The 19,527-nt window shown below is 33.8% G+C and overlaps 1 protein-coding gene across 3 annotated transcripts in view; it reads right to left on the reverse strand.

Moving 5' to 3' along the window:
• CUL3 (cullin 3) overlaps nt 1-19,527 on the reverse strand; it is an 80,647-nt gene that overhangs the window by 42,827 nt on the left and 18,293 nt on the right. Inside the window, exons 1-3 of one of the 3 annotated variants that reach the window (XM_079134524.1) lie at nt 18,669-18,804; nt 17,338-17,464; nt 3,584-3,697 (exon numbers count right to left, since the gene is read on the reverse strand). In XM_079134524.1, the coding sequence (XP_078990650.1) occupies nt 3,584-3,697; nt 17,338-17,385 (162 nt within the window). In that variant the 5' untranslated portion in view covers nt 17,386-17,464; nt 18,669-18,804. Of the gene's footprint in view, nt 1-3,583; nt 3,698-17,337; nt 17,465-18,668; nt 18,867-19,527 lie in introns of those variants that run through there. The other 2 variants (XM_079134522.1, XM_079134523.1) reach the window with 2 other exon arrangements.

The raw sequence follows: 19,527 nt of genomic DNA on the forward strand, positions 1-19,527 counted from the left end.
AGTGCAGACATTTTTCAAAAATAATTTTGTATACACTAATTCACTTTAATGTATGTAAACTTTAACTGAAAAAGAACTTTTGGACATATTTTAATTAAGATCAAAGCAATATATATTAAAAGGCAAAAAAGAGAATTAGGATATGAAAATTTTAAAGTTTTATGGAATGTGAAAATAACAATTTTTCTTTCTGAATCTAAAAATAGCACATTTAAACAAGCATTCTGAAAAAGCATGATCTATTAAAAAAGAACACGCTATATAACACCTATATCAATTCACTCAAGATAGTTTCTACAAGGAACTGTGCTACAATTGTGGTCCAAATATAATGGAAAGTCAGAAATAAACAATTCATAAGTTTAAATTTATACACTGTTCTAAGTAGCAAGATGAAGTCTTGTATAGTCCCACTCTGACACACCTGATGTGAATCAACCCTTTGTCCAGCATTTCCAAACTGCATTAATCCCACCCGACCTGGTCATCAGTAGCTGTCTTGTTTATCAGATCAAGAGGTCACATTACCACAGTGCTTGTGTTCAAGTAATCCTTGTTTTACTTAATGGCCCCAACCTGCAAGGGTAGTGACAAAGGGGGGCTGTGGGGCGTTACTTTAATGATTGTTAAAAATGCTGCAAAGGGATAGTACCAGTCACAACGAAAGCTAGTACGATCAGTGGGGAGCACATGGGTCAGGGAAAGCTGATGAGAAATTTAAGATTTACAGGATAAGAAAGAACAAGTAAGATGAAGAAAGGAAACATTTTAGAAACATTTTAAAATAAATGACATGTGTGAGTATTTGAGGAGGAGATATAAAGATTTAAGCAGGACAAGCAAAGATTTAAGCAGGCCAGTTAAAATAATAACTGGGAGAATTATGGAAAACAGAATATAGTCCAATGAATCCTGTTAACGACTATTTATACTGAACACTCCAACAAGAGAGAAATGAAGGTGGCCTGGTCTTGGCTAACAGACTTATGAAATCAAGTAAAAACTGTAGATCCCAGCAAGAGAAGATGTATATAGAGAAAGAGCCTGAAAGTAAGCAACTGATAAAAAACAATTTCCAGGGTTCTATAATGAACAACTGGAATGATAGTGATTATGATTTGGACATGCCAAGTGTAAAGTAACCTTGCAGACAATAAAGGGAATTATCAACTAGATCAATGAATTTATGAGTCAGAATCTCAAAAAGTGAGGCTATAATTTGGGAATCATCTGCACAGAGGCATATGGAGCTATGGTAGTAAATGAGGTGAAGAGAGTGCCCTGTGAGAAGAAAACCTAGGATTAAGTCTGAAGAATTCATCTCTTTAAGGAATGAAGGAAAAGGAAAAGGAAGCAAAGGAAGAGCAAGAGGAGAGGCTAAGAAGAAATAAGCGGAAGGTAAGAGGCATTCGGTGTTTTATCACAGTAATCAAGAATTCCATGTGTGAGAAGAAAAATATGGTCAACTTTGTCAAATTCTACTTGGAAGAAAAAAATCAAGAATGAGGATTAGCAATGATATTTGCATTCAGAGATGCAGAGATTCCATGGTGATCCTAATAAGGGCAAAATTGAACAGATTAGTTGAGGTAGATGCTTATAACCAGAACATATACAAAATGAAAGAAAAGATAGCCAAGTGTCAACATTTGTCATGAGACATTAAGCAGTGAATGACAGAAGAGAGTTCCTGGGAGAGAACAATTCACCCAGAAATTTAATGAAATTTTATTCTGAGGGTATAAATGGCTTGAATATGTCCAATGCTGATGAATAAGATCCAGTAAAAACGGCAGAGCCCCCAAATACTTAAGATTCCAGATGAGACAAAAATACAGGTAAAGAAATGGCCTTTGACAGGCAAGGAGACAATCATCCTGTACTAAAACAGGAGGCAAAAGAGAAATACAGAGAGGAGAAAATAGATTTAGTGGCATGAAATGAACACAGAACTCTCTTTTCTCTGAGAAGCAGAGGGCAAGATTGTTGAGGAGAGCTACAAGTTCGGAGAAAAATAACTGGTACAGCAAGGTGACTAGAGAAGCTTGCCGGGCAGTGTGAAGGGTTCACTGCAGGTCTGTACAATGGACCAAGAGTAGCACTAGCCTATCTTCCAGAGGAGGCATGGGGAAGTTACTGGGTTTATCCATGCTGTGGAATTACCACATGGGTTTGATAAAAAGATGACAGGACAAAAAAATATTACCACTGGTTAATTTTTACCAACCCTGTTACCTTAGGCCAAGCCCTGTGTTTTATACGAATGGCTCATTTAAGACTCACCATTAACCTACCCCAATTGGTATGATTTTTTTTTTTCATTTTGTAAATGAGAAAGCTGAGGCATGAACTAATTAATTGGTTAACCATGGTCACAAAGAGGTAGAACCGGATTCAAGGTTTTGAGATTTCACTGCACAAATAGGAACTGAAAGAGATTTTTTTGAAACATGAACTTGTATAATAAAAATCTTAAAATTATTCATCAATATCAACAGAGCTATAGACTATGAAATCATAAATAGTTTTCTATCTTAGTGTTAGATGGTTGGTATGGAATTTAAACACTTACCAAATCAAAAATTTCAAGATAATAGCAGCAAGTCAACTTATTTATTTCATGTTTATATACCAGGAAGTATATGTTTTCAACATGCTATCTCAGTTACCCAAAAATGATAACATATAGTGAATCCATAATTTGACAAACAATACAATACTCAGAAAAGCTAAGTAATCTGTTATACCTTTTATTATATTCCTGAAAAAGGCAGTGGCCTCTCACTGACCCCCTCGTCACTAAGCCTTTACTAAACCACTGGTAAAAGGCTTGACTGAATTTACTCAGCAGAACAACAACAACAAAAAAGTCACAGCTATTGGTTCTCATTAGAAATTCTTTCCAAACATTGCTTTATTCTAACTAAGTAAAAGAAACCAGAACAAGAGCTCATCATGACATTGCAACTAAAAAATCAAAATTAAAGAAAATTAAAATTAAAATTTGGAGAGTAAAATCTTGGAAGAAAGTCATTGTGTTCAAATTTCAAATATAAACACTGAATAATGAGAAAAGTCATTGCACTTATCAATTCTGCAGTAAAGTAATAATTAAACCAAAAGAATCTAGATTCATTCCAAAAAATATTTACATTAATATGACATTTGTGTCACTGGAGATGTAATATTTGGGTTTAAAAAACTTATAGAATGATATTCATCATTTAACCATTCTTAAGAAGAGATATTAATAAGGTTTTTAATATTTCCTATTTTGAAGTACAAGTGCTAAATATTTTTTGATTTTTACAAGTGCTAAATATTACAAAAAAAAAAGTTTAAGTCATTCCCCTTCAGTTTTCCATTTTAATAATTCAGTAACTAAGTGAAAAATTAAGATTTTCACTCATAGAGGCTAAGGTTGGTCCTTACAAAAGAAATGCTATTTAAAGGGGAAAAAAAAAAACCTTCCATACTGAGATGAACCATCCAACTAAAATTTAACAAAAGTCATTATGTTTTGAAATGTTTTCTTTTCTTAGAGGAAGAATAACAAAACAAACAACAAAAAAGCTCTCCTTACCATATACATTAGTATGTCTCTAATCATCACCATAGCTGTTTGATGATCATTCCAAGCTTGATTTAGTGTTTGAAGAAAGTTGTTATTCAATGAATTTAGTACATCTTCTCGCACCTATTAACAGAATAGTCCATCAGTTTGTTTATTCGCACACACACACACTCTCATAAATACATGCACATATATTTGTTAATGGAATATAATTCTTAATTTTAAATCAAAGAAATATGTTACAAGCCAGCAGAAATATTTTACAGTATCACCTATACACAGATGATTATCAAACGTGTATGTATACTCCCACCTTCTCTCTTGACTTCCAGAGCCACAGAGCAACCTCTTGGCTATTTCTCAACCCACCACTGGCTTTCACGGTCAGAATAAAATCCTAAATTCTTATCATGAACTACAATACAAGGTCCTAGAGCTGGTTCCAACCAAATTTCCTACTATACTTTCCCTTCCCCACCTCTGAATAATGGTGTACTGACTTTGGAGTCCAATCACCTGAGTTCCAATCCTAGCTCTGGTGAGTTGTGTAACTTTGGATAAATTATTTAATCCCTGGACCTCTGTTTCCTATATATGAAGAAGTATCCTTTTTGTAGGATTTTTGTACAGATTTAATTAATGCTAATAATGTACTCAGAACAGTTCTAACACTCAGGAAGCAATCGATAAAATAAACTAAAAACAACAACTGTGCTTTGTCATTTTTCCTGCCTCAATTTGGATGGCTATCTCTCAGGGAGGTCTCATCCCTGAATGTTCTTTTTGCAATAACCCCTAGACTTCTATCTTACACTTCATTTCTCTTCACAGTACATCATTAACTACTATACTATGCAATACTGGGTTCTGATTATGTTTAAGCTACTGATAACATTCATCCACTAGACTTTGCTTTAGGAGACTAATACCCAGTTGTATCGTATTTCCAAAACACCATAACAATTCAAAGAAACAGGTTAAATTATAATGAAAAAGAAAAGTAGTCATCTGAGAATTTTAAGCAACTGTCAAACTGACTTGAAAAGCATGATTTGTAAAATAAACTGGTAACATGGACTCTATCAAAAATCAAAAGCTTTTGTTCTACAGACCCTGTTTATCACAAAAAAGTAAAGCTATAGATGGGATAAACTAGACTCCATCAAAACTAAAACCTTTTGTTCTACTAACAATGTGGACACAAAAAAAGAAGTTACAAACTGGGAGAAAAAAATCAATTGACTTGTATTCAGAGTAATTTCTTTTTTTTTTTTTATTTTTGGTGCTGGGGATTGAACCCAAGGCCTTGTGTTTTCAAGGCAAGCACTCTACCAACTGAGTTATAGTCCCAGCCCTCAAAGTAATTAAAAACAAAAAAACAAACAACAACAAACTCTTAAAACTCAGTAAAAAACAGAAACAATTAAAAATGGGTAAAAATTTTGAACAGACACTTCACTAAAGAGGATACAGAGAAGGCAATTTTGAGCATGAACAGATGGTTCAACAACATGAGCCATCTGGGAAATGCAAATTAAAAACATGATGAGACACTACTATACATCCATTAGAATAGCGAAAATAAAGTAAGCTAAACAATATCAAGTGCTGGCAAAGATCTGGAGCAAAAAAACTATCCTATGCTGCTGGTGTAAGCACAAATTGGCACTCTTATGAAAAAACAGTTTGACAATTCTTATGAAATTAAATATACACTTAACCTATAACCTAGCACTCTACTTCTATGTATTAACTCTGCAGAAATGATAACGTATGTTCGCACAAAAACCTGTACATAAATATTCATACCAGATCTATTCATAAACACAAAAAGCTATCTATAAAAAATGAAAAATTATGGTACATTTATACAACAGAATGTCATTCAGCCATAAAAAGGAACAAACTAGTGATACTTACAACTTAATCTCAAGACAATTATGCTGAGTGAAAGAAGCCAGTCTCTAAAGGTTAAAAACTATGATTTTACTTTTAAGATGTTCTGGAAAATACAAAATTATTATGACAGAGAATAGATCAGAAGCTGCCAGGTACTACGGAAAAATATCATAGGGAAGTGAGATGAAGGAAATGTTCCATATCCAGTGTGACAGTGGTTACATGAATCAGTACACATGCTGAAACTCAAAGAACTACTAATGAAAACAAAGGCGAATTATTTTATATTAATTTTTTACAAACTTTCAGTAATTTTGATTCTCAAGTTGGGCCCTGCTTTGTTATTATCATAAAAATAAAACTATGATGCCATAAGAATTTTTCATTAAAGAAACCTGAATGTCAATGAGAGAATTAAGTAATTTATGAGTATCAACTCTATGAACTACTCTGCAACAGTTCAAATTTGCATACAAAGTTCTTCACTCCTGTGAGTATAGCTTTTCTTGCATTTTCAAAATTACATGCTTAGCAAAGATTAAAGTGGAATTATTAAATCAAAAGAAAATCTTTATTTTTTATAATAAAATCCTGTCCATTGATAAAAGCCAAGTTAAAAGACCCACATCCTCCAATCAAACTACTGATAAAGGGAAGAGAATGAAGGTTGGCAAGAAGGATGAAAGTAGAGGATAGCAGGCATGAGCATGATGGGGAACTGCAGGCTCCCAGTCTCTGCTCTTGAGTTTTCACATCTAAGAATCTCCAGAGACTGAAGGTGACCCTTGACGCAGCTTCAGGCTAGTTGCCGAACTGAAGGACATAATAATATGCACCATACATCCTACCTTCCAATACAATTTTAACCATTAATTGAAACATTTTTACACTTTAAAATTTCAGTACCTGGAGCAAAATTTCAGTCAATCCTAACAAAATGTTGAGGTAAGATGAAGAAATAATAATAATTAACTAAAATGAATTATAAAGACTTTAACTCTAAAGTTCAGTGAAACTCGAACAGTCATAAAACCAATTAGATCATGTGGAATACTGAAAAGTGAGGACTTCTTTAAAAGATTCAAAATTGAAGACAATATTCAGTAAAACTATAGATCAATCAAGTGCTAAAGTACAGTAATTTATACTTAGCATCATGCTGCAATGGAAAAATATAACCATGTATTAAAAACGTAAAATGGGGCATTAACAACATAACACACAAAGAACAGCATTAAAAAGTACAACAGGGGTAGGGAGATAGCTTAGTGGTAGAATGCCTGGCTAGTATACCCAAGGCCCTGTGTTTCATCCTCAGGATTTAAAAAAAAAAACAAAACACAAAAAGAAACAAAAGTACAACAGAGGTATCATAACTCTAAGAGATGTGTACTTATAGAAATCTACAGTACTTTAACATTTGCTGAAAAGTTAGAATAACCAAAATCAGTATCTGCAGAGAACTGCAGCCAGGGAGTTACTTAACCAAGACTTTGACCAAGTCACTTAAACCTATCTTGTCCATAGTAATTTTTACCTGTAATATGATTGTGGTTGATTAGATCAACAAGGTTCACATCATGTTCCACTGAGATGCCTTATTTAATATACCACAGGGAAGGCTGTTACTCCTGGTTAAATATGACTTATGTTATGGGGTTTCTACTATTTTAAAATAACTAAGAGCCACTGGATGCCTGTTAAGTACTTTTCTGGATCTAATTTCTAAAACATGTTGCCTGTTTCCCATACAAAGTCAGTTAATACAAAATATGCAAAATTTTTCAAAAAATGATTTTTAAGTTACAGATATACAATTATAAATTATTTATTTATTTTTATGCAGCACTGAGGATCAAAGCCAGTGCCTCACATGCACAAGGCAAGCATCTACCACAGAGCTACAACCCGGGGCCCAAATATGCAACATTTACTATGATCAATCAAAAGAGCATTTGTTTCTATTTACATTTATGAGTCCTGCAGAATCATATGTGGTATGGGGGGCTTTGTCACCTTCACAAATTATGCTAATTATGCAAATCTTATTTTCCAAGGAATGCTATTAAAGAATTCTTGAAGGTCCCAAAAACTTATTCATTTTGTCACACCAGGGTGGTATGACACAAACCTAACAATTAAAATGACTTACTACAGAAGTGAATCTCAATGGAAGCCATGTTACCAGGTAGAGAGGCCATCTCTTCTAGTTTGACACAAACAGTTTGAAAATGGCTCAACAGCCTTCCTCACACCCTAAGAATTCTTAATTTAAAAAGATAGAGTTTAATGTGGGCTGGGGTCGTGGCTCAGTGGTAAAGCACTTGCCTGGTATATGTAAGGCCCTTGGTTTAATTCTCAGTACCACACAAATAATTAAAATAAAGGTCCATCAACAAATAAAAACATATTAAAAATAAGAGTGTAATGTTTTGCTACTTTATGAATATAGCATATATGTTTCTATATGTATATTCATACATAATTAATAGTGGCAACACAGGATCACAAATGCACGTAAAACTTTAAAGAACACAAATTTATACGTGACTGAAAGGAACTCTTCATATTCTGAGAGTTCTTAATGTAGCCAACTTCCAATTATTTGTATATTCAACATAAATGTGGTAAATAATGCTCATACTACATCACAATCTTTAGATTTCCATCTTACAATCGAGTTTCTTACTATTTTTTAAATATTTTAACTTTTTGGTAGTCACTAATGGCTAGATTGATGAATGATATAAAAGTCACTGTTATTTGCTGGATAATTTATTCTCATTATTTTTCACTAACTTTAAGAATAAGTGTGGTAATCAAAGAAATCATACTAGTAGTATCCATAAAACAATAAAAGCTGCAACAGGGAAATAATTTTTTTCCTTCAGAAGATTTTTTATTTAAGTAATTTCACTAATATATATAGTTAGTAATATAATTTTAAGGACTTTACAAAAAGCACACTACTTTGAATTTCAAAAACAAATATTCCCCACCTTCACTGTTTGTACTAAGTGTCCAGTGTAATTGCTTCCAACAAGCAAAGCAAGGTGCTAGGCACTATGGAGGATACAAGACACATTTAACCACTTTTATCTCCTTCACAGGGACTAGGGCAAACCCACTATCAGCATTCATATGACCTCAAAAATTAGCATGAAAATGAAAGCAGAGGCACAGAAAAGGTGTTAGGATAACAAATTTTCCTAATTCAATATATAGTCAACTATGTATTAGGGCAAAGACAAAAATCATCTAATTTTGACATCATTTTAAAAACTGCACTCTTCCCTGGGTGTGGTGGCACAAGCCTGTAATCCCAGCTACTTTTGAGAGGCTAAGGCATGAGGAGTGCAAGTTTAAGACCAACCTGCGCAACTCAGCAAGTCCCAGTCACAAACTAAAAAGAAAAGGCCAGTGATATTTATTGCTCAGTAGTAGACGTTTTTCTTAAACATAATATTCTTTTAGACTTAAAAATAACCTAACTTAGAAAATTAGAATTTCTCTGAGTACAAAAATTATAATACCACGAAAAAACTAGTTTTTTATGTAGTAGGTGGAAAGAAATGCACCAAGAACAAAAGGTATTATAGCACAGAAAGATTCCATTATGAATTATCCATTTCCAATGGTTAAGATAACAAAAGGTATATTAAAAGCTATTATATCATTGGCATAAGAGTTAAAACTCTAAGCTATAAGGGCACTGACAGAAGAAACTGATAAAAATATATACAAATATAGCAATATGCAATTACTATTTTTGTTCTTTCAAGTACCAGGGAGAAAAGAACCACCACTTTTTTTTTTGGCAGTGCTGGGGATTGAACCCAGGGCCTTGGTGCATGAGAGGCAAGCACTCTACCAACTGAGCTATTATCCCCAGCCCAAGAATCCCTGTTTCACAAAATCACAATCTGGTTCCAATAGACTTATATTCTCTGATTTCAAACACACAGAGTTATACAGCCCCCAAATCACACTGTGCTTAAAATGATGGTTAGACTTAGTAAGTAACTTGGGTAGGTACAGGAAGAAGATAAAGTACAAAAGATAAATGAATCTCAGCAATTTGTGGCTATACACTATTGTGGTTTCCATTTTTACTGCCTGTATTGCTAGAGATTCATTTTAGCACACAAATGAATACAAACTACAAACAAGCAGCAAGAGATACAAAGATGAAAGAGCCTAGCTCATTGATTCACATATTTAATAATATTAAAAGAATATCATACAAAATATAAAAACAGGCTGGGTGCAGTAGTGAACACCTGTAAGCCCAGCAGCTCCGGAGGCTAAGGCAGGAGGATCACAAAAGGGAGGCATTAAGCAACTCACTGAGACCCTGTCTCTAAATAAAATACAAAATAGGGCTGGGGACATGTCTCAGTGGTTGAGTGTCCCTGAGTTCAATTCCTAGTACCCATTTTTTAAAAAAGTACACTCACACACACACACATATATAAATAAGTGAGAAGGGTAACTGCCTTCATAGTGCTTATAATCTATATAACAATTTAAGGCAAGGACAGCTAGTATTCAGTATCAGTAAACACTTGACACCCTTGCTCTCCCCCAACATCTCTCTTCCAACCCTTCCAAAGTAGAAGTCACTTATCTTCCTAGGTCATATCTCATGGTTGATATCTTCCTGACTTTCAATAATTCCTTTTCCTCATCTTATCCCCAAGTCTCCACTTTTTGAGTTACCCTTTTCACATTTAGTACAATCACCCCATATTCGGTCTGCCTTTCTCTGTTTTCTAACTCCTATCACCACATGAAGCAACTGCAATATTCAACATAATACATTCCCAGTGTCTGCCAATTACTTTAAGTTAGGGAAAAAGTACAAGACAAAATAGCAGAAATCATAATTAAACACTTAAAATAGCACTCATATTAAATATTTTACTTCATTTTCTCCATCACAGTCTCTTTTTATAGATTAAAAGCAATGGCTTACCCCACCAACAGAATAAGACTACTACACAATACTTTCCAAAATCTAGTCCAACTCACTTCACCATTTCCATTTCCTACACATGTACCTGAAGACCTTTCATGTCCCAAGTACACCAATCCGTCTCAGTGAACTTACACCTACCTGCCTTTTTTCTCATGCAATTTTCCCTATTAGGACTCTTATCTTGACTTAGTTCACATGCTGAATCTTTACAAATCTATTAAAGGTCTTGAAAGTGACCTCTTCTCTGTACCTTGCCCTGAAATGTTCAGGCAAAAATAATGCCCCTTCAAATCTGATTATCTAACTAAAACTGAGTTTCCTGCTGGCAGGTATCATGTCCTGCTTATTCTGGGGTGGCTAAAACACGGGAGAAACTTGGTACCTGTGGGCCTCTGAACAGAATCTGTCTTTGCTAACAAAAGTGTTATTCTTAACTGTTTCCATTAATATTTTTAATTTACTGATACCATTTATTTTTATTTTGTGCATACATGCCATTAAAATACCTCTCCACAGTCATTCACATTTCCCTAGGAAGGAGGTGGAAAAGCACTCAAAAAGTTTTATTATAAACGTTAAGTCTGCTTAAGTAACTGACCTAAGGACAGATGCTTCCAGATTTTAAAAGTTGACATCTTGTTTCAGTTATTTTTCTAAGAGGAAAACATAATTTCCAAGTACAAGAATTAGTTTTCATAGGCTCATTTAAGACTACCATGCTATCCCATTATTACTACAAAATATGAATTTGAGAAATTAAGCATAAGGAAAATCTAAGAAACCTCTGAGTGCTAGCAAACTGAGTTAATAAAGCTCTTGCTACATTAATGCTAAAGTTTTTCCTCTGACTTAGAACAATTCAAATTGAAATGGTTTTATTCTAAACACACATTATTGCACAGAAATGGTAAAATTCAAAAATCTAGGATGTTTCTAAGTCTAAATAACCAAATGTATCAAATGATTATTATATAATGTTAAAGTTCTTTAAAATAAAAAATCTCATTTTGGTTAATAATCTAAAATCCAGAAAGGTTCAGTAATTTGTTCAAGACTGATAGTGGCAGAATTAAGCTTAAAGCTCAGTTCTTATTTTCTACCTAGTACTTCTTCCACTGAACTGTCATCTATTACTTAGTTTTAAACAGGGAGTGTTTAACAAGAGGCAGAAGAAGAAAAGACAAATCCCTGATTACTGAAGGATGACTTTTTACCTAACTTGTCTGTCATATTTGGAATCCCAAATAGTAATCTTATAAAGAGACATGGCTCTACCCTTACTCTGACCCATAAGAAGGGAACTGATCATCACTATTTCTAAATTTAAAACTGTCTTTTAGCATTTAAAAGACATGCATGAGGGTGTGAAGGTGCGTGTGCATGCGCACACACACAAAGTAAAACAGCTGTCAAACGCTGTACCTGGCTAAACAAATATCAAAATTATTTATTTAAAGCTAGAACTAATTCTTAAAGTACCACCAACTCTGGCAATTTTTAGTCTCCAATACAATCTTTAATCTGTAGGGAACACTGAATGTTTAAATTTCTCAGGGTTTGATCTTTGACCCCCTTTTCTCTGTGACTTTATCTACTTCTAGCACTTTAAATATAATCTACATATGCTCCCATCCCTCGAATTTACATTTCTAGTCCAAACTTTTTGGACAACTAGATTTACATATTCAATTTCAGAGGTATCTAGAAATTAGCCTGTTCAAATGGAGCATCTTTTCCTACCTCAAAACTACATCAGAAAGTGGAATCAGTGGGCTGGGGATAAAGCTCAATTGGTAGAGTGTTTGCCTTGCAAGCACAAGGTCCTGGGTTCAATCCCTAGCACTGAAAAAAAAAAAAAAAAAAAAAGTGGGATCATCTCACGACCTTTCCAAAAGCCAAAAAATTAGAAATCACCTCAGTTTCTTTTATTCCCTACAATCAGTCAGCAGGTAACATTCTACAGGTGAAACATGTCTTGAATATGAAAACTCTTATCAATTACCAATGTCACTGAACTGGTATAAATCATTACTATTACCCAAATTACTGGATTACTTCATTCTAATCCCCTCACATCAACTCTTAAACTCTCTAATTTATTTTCCATATAGCAGACAAATTAATATTTTAAACCTATACCAAAGTTTGTCATTGTCATGCTACAAATCACTGAATGGCTCCCTAATACACATATAATTAAGTACAGAGCCTTCTGCCATGACTTCAAAAGTCAGTCATGATGGCTTCTGGTTCTTTCTCCAATCTCACCTTGACCCATTCCTCCACATTATCAACTTAATTTTCATTTACAACATATTTTAATGTTTCTACTCCAGGAATTGGCAAAGGATGTCCTGCTGCCTTTGTAAAATAAGGTTTTACTGGAATCCTGCCATGTTCATTTATGTATGGGTTAATGCCATTTTTGAACTATAGAAGCAGAGCTGAGGAGGTGCAACAGAGGTTAGAAAAACAAAAATATTGAGGATCTATCTGGCCCTTTACAGAGAAATACATTGTACACAGCCATTCCCCTGTCTGGAATGGCCCTTCAACCCTCTTATCAGCAACCTCTCGTTCCTAAGACCCAGTTTAAACATCAATGCCTCTGAAATGAGAGGTTCTTGACCTATGTAGTTACTTTCACCATTCCTTTCTCTATTTCTGTATCCTATTTTCGTTATATTTTATAACTAAACATTTATTTTCTGTTTCACAAATGCAGGGATCAGATGTGCTGTTTATTAATATATTCCTTACACTCGAAGTCTGACAAATACTTCTGAATGTTGAATTCTGTGATAAGAAGACTTATAAGGATAGCTTTGAGAGTGAAAATTTTATGAGTCCTTAAATCTAAAGGGTTACAGAATGTTTTTCTTCTAGTATCAACCTGCATGCTTTCTATGTTATTTTCTTTAGAAAGAAATAAGTTGTTACGGGGGAAAAATCCCTATGAAAACTGAAATATTTTCATGTTTACTAAAACTAGTCAAGATCTGCCTTTCCATGACCCTACATTTTGCTTTGTGGTCTTGAGAATTTCACCAAATTCCTTTGGACCTAAGCTTCCTCAAAGGAGACATTCCTCTATAGAGATAGAAAGAATATTACACTACCAGAAGTGAACCAGAGAACTAGCACATTTTCTGTGCCTGCTTCAAATTTGAGAACCAATAATAAGCACCTTTCATCCTCAAGAAGTATCCTCTCTATAACTACCCCTCATTTGCCTTTTTGTCATTTGTATTGCTCTATTTTACCAAAAACATTTGTCAAAATATTGACTGTTCTCCCCTTGAAATCAAAGTACCAACAAATTCCATAAAAAAAACCCTACATAATTCCATGCAAAAACTGTATTTCCCTTCAATTCTTCAATGTGAAAAGAGGGATCATAGCTATTTATACTATAGAACTAAAAATTCACATATTTGGATATAAAAATATGTAGCTCAGCTAATTGCTAAAAGCATAGTGAACAAAAAGTGACAAAACAGTAATGATGCAGAACCACAAAAATGGGTACTTATTGTGACATTAAAAATATGAAATTTTACCACAGAACCTTGAGCCATTCTCTTACCTTCTAATCAAAAAAGGTGAAATGGAGAGAGGCAATATGGATGGTCAAGCAAACTATATTTTTGCACATAGCATCCCTAAATTTACTTAGTAAAACATTGATACTTTCTATATTAGGAGGCAAACATTTTGAGCTACTGTATATAGGCCATGTCTATCAGTTAACAGTTCTCTTTTGGTACCAGAACTATATTTGTATGGTTACTACAAGTTTTTCATAAAAGAGTAAGATGAAGGAAGAAAAATGGAAAAGAAGCTGGATGTGGTGGCCCATGCCTGCAATCCCAGTGTTAGGAGGAAGACCACGAGTTCAAAGTCAGCACCAGCAACTTACTGAGGCACTAAGCAACTCGTGAGACCCTGTCTCTAAATTTAAAAAACAAAAAAGGGCTGTGGATGTGGCTTGGCGGTTAAGTTCCCCTGGGTTCGAGCCTCAGTACACGCCCCTGCACTCCAAAAAAAGGAAAAGAAAAATAAAAGTATGGATAAGCAGAAGTTTCAAGAACTTAATTATCAGACATCAATCAACACACATATGCTGAAACTAATACACTTCCTAGACAGAAACTGACTGGTCAAATGGTTTTTTTTACAGGAAAAGGAAAAAAATTAAAGAAACATATTATTAATGACTATGCGTAAGAGAAAAAATTCATTCAGCATGTACACTTTTTCATTTATTTAGTACAATCAATTTGAATACATGTTTTAGGGAACATACAATAAAAAACAGCTTTATATTTTTGAAATGACAGTTGCTATGAACTGAACATTTATGTCACCCTTAAATTCATATGTGGAAAACTAATCCTCAATGAAAGTAGAGTTTTTACCTCTTGACCATGTTTTAGAGTCCAAAATCATTTCACTTAAAACAATGACTTTACACTATGGTCTCCCCTCTGCTCCTCACTTTTGTAAGAGCTGATTTTCAACCACAACACTAACTAAAGATGCTTTTTCTGCATCTGTGCCAAAGTTACAAAACAGCTTTAAAAAAAAAAATCGGATTCAGATCAACTCCTACTAAACTATCATTTTCCTTACTTGTCAATTCCTTAGTATATATACCACACAAGGGCTACTCCAAGTTTCTTCATCTCATTTTCGGAAGATGGATGGTTTGATTCCTAGATTCATAAGTTTTAAAAAGGATTTCAGATATTACATCCTATGCCTTCCATTTTACATAAGTGCAATTTATAGCTGAAAGAACTATAGCTTTATGAAGTGACTCAACTAACTTGAAGCTTCTTAACCACCTCAATATCAGCATATTTAGTGCATTCTGATTAATCCATTCTGCCCCAAGAACAGATCTACAGAGAAGTCAAGGCATCAGCCTGAAGCCAGACTGCCTGAATTCAGTTCCAGCTAGGCTAATTAGTCACAAATTGGACAAATCACCAATTCTCTGTGCCTCAGTTTCTTCCTTTGTAAAGCAGATGATGATCGTTTATCATCAGTTAATAAACATAAAAGCACTAGAAGTGAGACTGAAATATAGTAAATGATAAATGAGAATTATTAGGTGCTACCACGCTACTTCTTTATCTTTAATTTCATACTCTTACTATAACCAAGAACTCAAGCACTGCAATCTTCTACCCTTCAGTAGTTTTAACTAAGTCTTCCACTTTCCCCTTCTCCTTTCAATGGCAGACTTCTTTTTGGTTTTTTGTTTCCAATTAATAATGTTAAACATCAACTTTTGTGTGAGTTTTTTAAAATTTTGATTCATTGTACCCAAATGGGGTACAACTTTCTCTCTGGTTGTACACAAAGTAGAGTCTTGCTGTTTGTTTAATCACACATGTACATAGGGTGATGGTGTTTGTCTCACTCAATTATCTTTCCTTCCCCCTACCCCTCCCCACTCCTCATTTTCCTCTATACAAACCACCCTTCCTCCATTCTTCCCTCCTCCCCGCCTCCCCGTTATGTATCATCATCCACTAATCAGAGAAATCATTCAGCTTTTGGTGTTTTTGGATTGTCAACGCCAAACTTCTTAAATTAATCTTCTTTTTTACCCACAACTACTTAACTATAGTTTGCTCCTGAACATTTATCCCTTGGTTCTGGGCTCTTCACTCTCTAAATCTAACACTTACTCCCCAGTATATGCTATCAAATGCCAAATCTCCATATCTAGTTTTAATTTCTTGCCCTAGTTCTAAACATATCTACAAATGTACATTTTTTTACATGAGCAGCTAATGACCTCACACTAATTTTGAAGGTACTTACCATCTATAAAATCTGTCAATACGATCTACAATGAAACCTACCCTTTCCTCATTCCAAGTTGAATTTCCACTATGACTTCATAACATTACTACTGGTGGCACCATATATCCTTCCAATAAGCAAATTATGCCTCACCTTACTTAAAAATTTCTGACCTATGAAATTCATTCACTTCCAATCTATGATTTTACCCAAACATTTCCAGGTCATCTCCTGATTCTAGAGAAAGTCCTCACAATTCTACCTTTACATCTTTCTCATAGTAACCCTCAAATAGTCTGTCATCTTATCACCCATTTTTTACAATCACCAAAACTCTCCACTGTTTGGTCCAAATTCCTTAGTCTCACATTCAAATTTTTCTAAAATCAGTTTGTATACAATCTTCAAACACTATAATTAAACTAACTCACAATTATTATATACCTCAATCAAACTCTACTTGCCACCTAAATGTAATCAGATCATCTCTTTATAATAACACTATCTGCCACCCTGCAGTGCATTCCATATTTTCATATGTATCTCCAATTTTTTAAAGTCTCAGTTCAATTTCATTCTTTCCCATGAAATCTCAAAGTCCAGGGTAATCTTTCTTCATTTGAATTCCTAAGCTATTTATCGCTCACTTGCCACTTAATTATCTAGGGCTTCATACTGTTATTTAAATGTATTTCATCTTTCACATCAGAACTCCTAAAAGGGACAGTATGACATCTCTGCATTCACTATATTTTAACTGAAAGTTGTGTATAGGAGGAACCTAACAAAAACTGTTGATTGTATGAAGAACACAATCACCTTCATGAAATAAAAAAACTATCTCACTCATGTAATCCTCTTCAAAAGAAAGGAATTATAAAAAAAGAAGAATAGAAAGAGAATAGAAAGTTGCTATTTTGCCACCACCATAGTAATTAATGATTCATTCAAGAATCATCAATGAATGCAAAAACCATCACATGGACGTTTCTGGTGGAACAGATATTTACACAGACTCAAAATATAACTGAACATATTGCTTATGAATTACAAAGGGAAAAAATGGTACCTTCACAGTGGAGAAATCTGGCGGACACCAAGTGATCAAAGTTAACATCACCAATAATGGGATAAACTGACATCATGTGCCTCCTGAAGTGATGCACTGAGGATACAACATCACTTATGTATTATTCCTGCCAAAAATGCATAACCTGAAACTAGTCATGAGGAAACAATCAGAAAAATCAAAAACTGTGGGGCAAGTCTAGAAAACAACTGACCTATACTCTTGAAAAAAAACAACGTGCTGAAAGACCAATACAGGTTGAGGAACTTGAATATGTGATCCTGGACTGGATCTTGGATCAGAAAACAAATTACTCAGAGTACATTACTGTTACACAGGACAAATGGGGATATATGAAATATGGACTATATAACAGTATTTTGTTGATGTTAAATTGCCTAATTTTAATCAAAGTTCTTTGATTACATAAGAGAATTTCCTTATTCTTGCTATAAACATTACAAAGTATTTTAGGGTAAATAAAATCTAAAACCTATTCTCTAAATGTTCAGTGATAATATTTAATATTGATAATAACAGCAGTAAATAACAAGTATCAACAGGAAGATTTACAAAATGTTAACAACTGGTAAAGGGTACATAAGAATTCACTGTACCATTTATGAAATTTTTAAGGATTTTTTTCCCAAAATAAAATTTTAAAAATGAATACCTTAGGTATCACACATAAAATATGGCAAGTTTTTTATGAAGCCATGATATTCTGTTTTGTTTAAAAATCTTTAAGCAAGACATTGTGGTAAAGTTATTTCACAAAGGAAATTACATTTTATTTGCAGTATGCTCTGTTAAAACATTTATTTTTAAAAATACATAGCTTTTTGGAATCACAGAACCATTTTGTAATGTTAGCGCAACACTATTTTTAAAAAATTCATGTTTACCACATGACAATTAAAATGTGTAAGACTAATTTCAATTAGAGAAAAGTCTTGGAGAATATTTTTAAACAATATAATTTTATTATTTTCAAATATACAAGAAAGAGAAGAAAGCTAAAATGGGCTGATTAAAGCATTTTCAGAAAAAATAATCTCTAACAATAAGCATTTATCAACTACTATCTTTGCTTCGTTATGATTATAGAGAACATACTTATAGATCACAAACTTAAACTTTTCTTAATTATCAAATATTCTGATTTAGTTGATCGTAGGTTTTGAATAAGACTTTTATAAAATAGGAATTAAAAATTTCTATAGGCTTTCTGGGGCCTTTAAAATGAATACTTCTGGTCAAAGTACAGTTTGGTATAAAAAATTCTCTACATTCAATACTGCATTAGCAACAGTCCTTTTAAAGTTGGATACCTTATTTATGAGATGTTCGGTAACAACTTCTCTTAGTCCAGTGTAGAGCTTTTCTCCATGTTTATGCAAAACCATTGTATATGCATTTCTATAGAGCTCCTCAAAACTAAGACCACTGTTATTCTTACGCTGGATTTCTTGAATTGCATTTTTCAGAAGGTCCCAAATGCTGTTTACGTATTTTTCATCCATGGTCATCTGTAATATCCAAGAGAGAGACAAAAAAAAAAACCAATGGTTGAAAATCTTTCTTCTGTATTTGTCCATAGTAAATTATTTCATTGTATGACTATGGTTATAAACCTGCATGATTTACAAGGATGTTAATCTGTCTTAATAGACACAAATGAATACATTCCCTCTACATTCTTACCTACAGCAGAATTCTCCACTTTAAATAAAATCATGATGATTTATATATCCAGAAATCACTTAAATCTCCCTCTCTCACCCTTCCTCCAAAATGCTTGCCATGGTAAATCCCAACAGCCTACCTATTCCTGACAAGAACCTACGTAGTTCAAAAAAATAAATGGAAAATAACATACACTTACCTACACTGATTCATCTCAGTTTAAACTCTTAAACTACAAGTGTACCCCTCCTGAAATACCACAACCCTTTTTTCAAGTCTGATTTTACTCTCCCAGATGATTTTACGTCACCTCCTATATCCTCAATCTAAAATGACTATTTCCTGTTCTACTCAGAAAACAGAAACAACCTAAAGAGATAGTGCATTAACCGAACATATCCACTGTACTTTATGCCAATATAATCTGCTAGTTCTTGCACTTAAAGTACCTAGTTCTAGTACTCATGAGTACAGGAATCAGAAATACAGGAATCGTGTAAGAAC

This window comes from Sciurus vulgaris (genome assembly GCF_902686455.1).
Source record: "Sciurus vulgaris genome assembly, chromosome: 3".
Taxonomy (NCBI): Eukaryota; Metazoa; Chordata; class Mammalia; order Rodentia; family Sciuridae; genus Sciurus; species Sciurus vulgaris.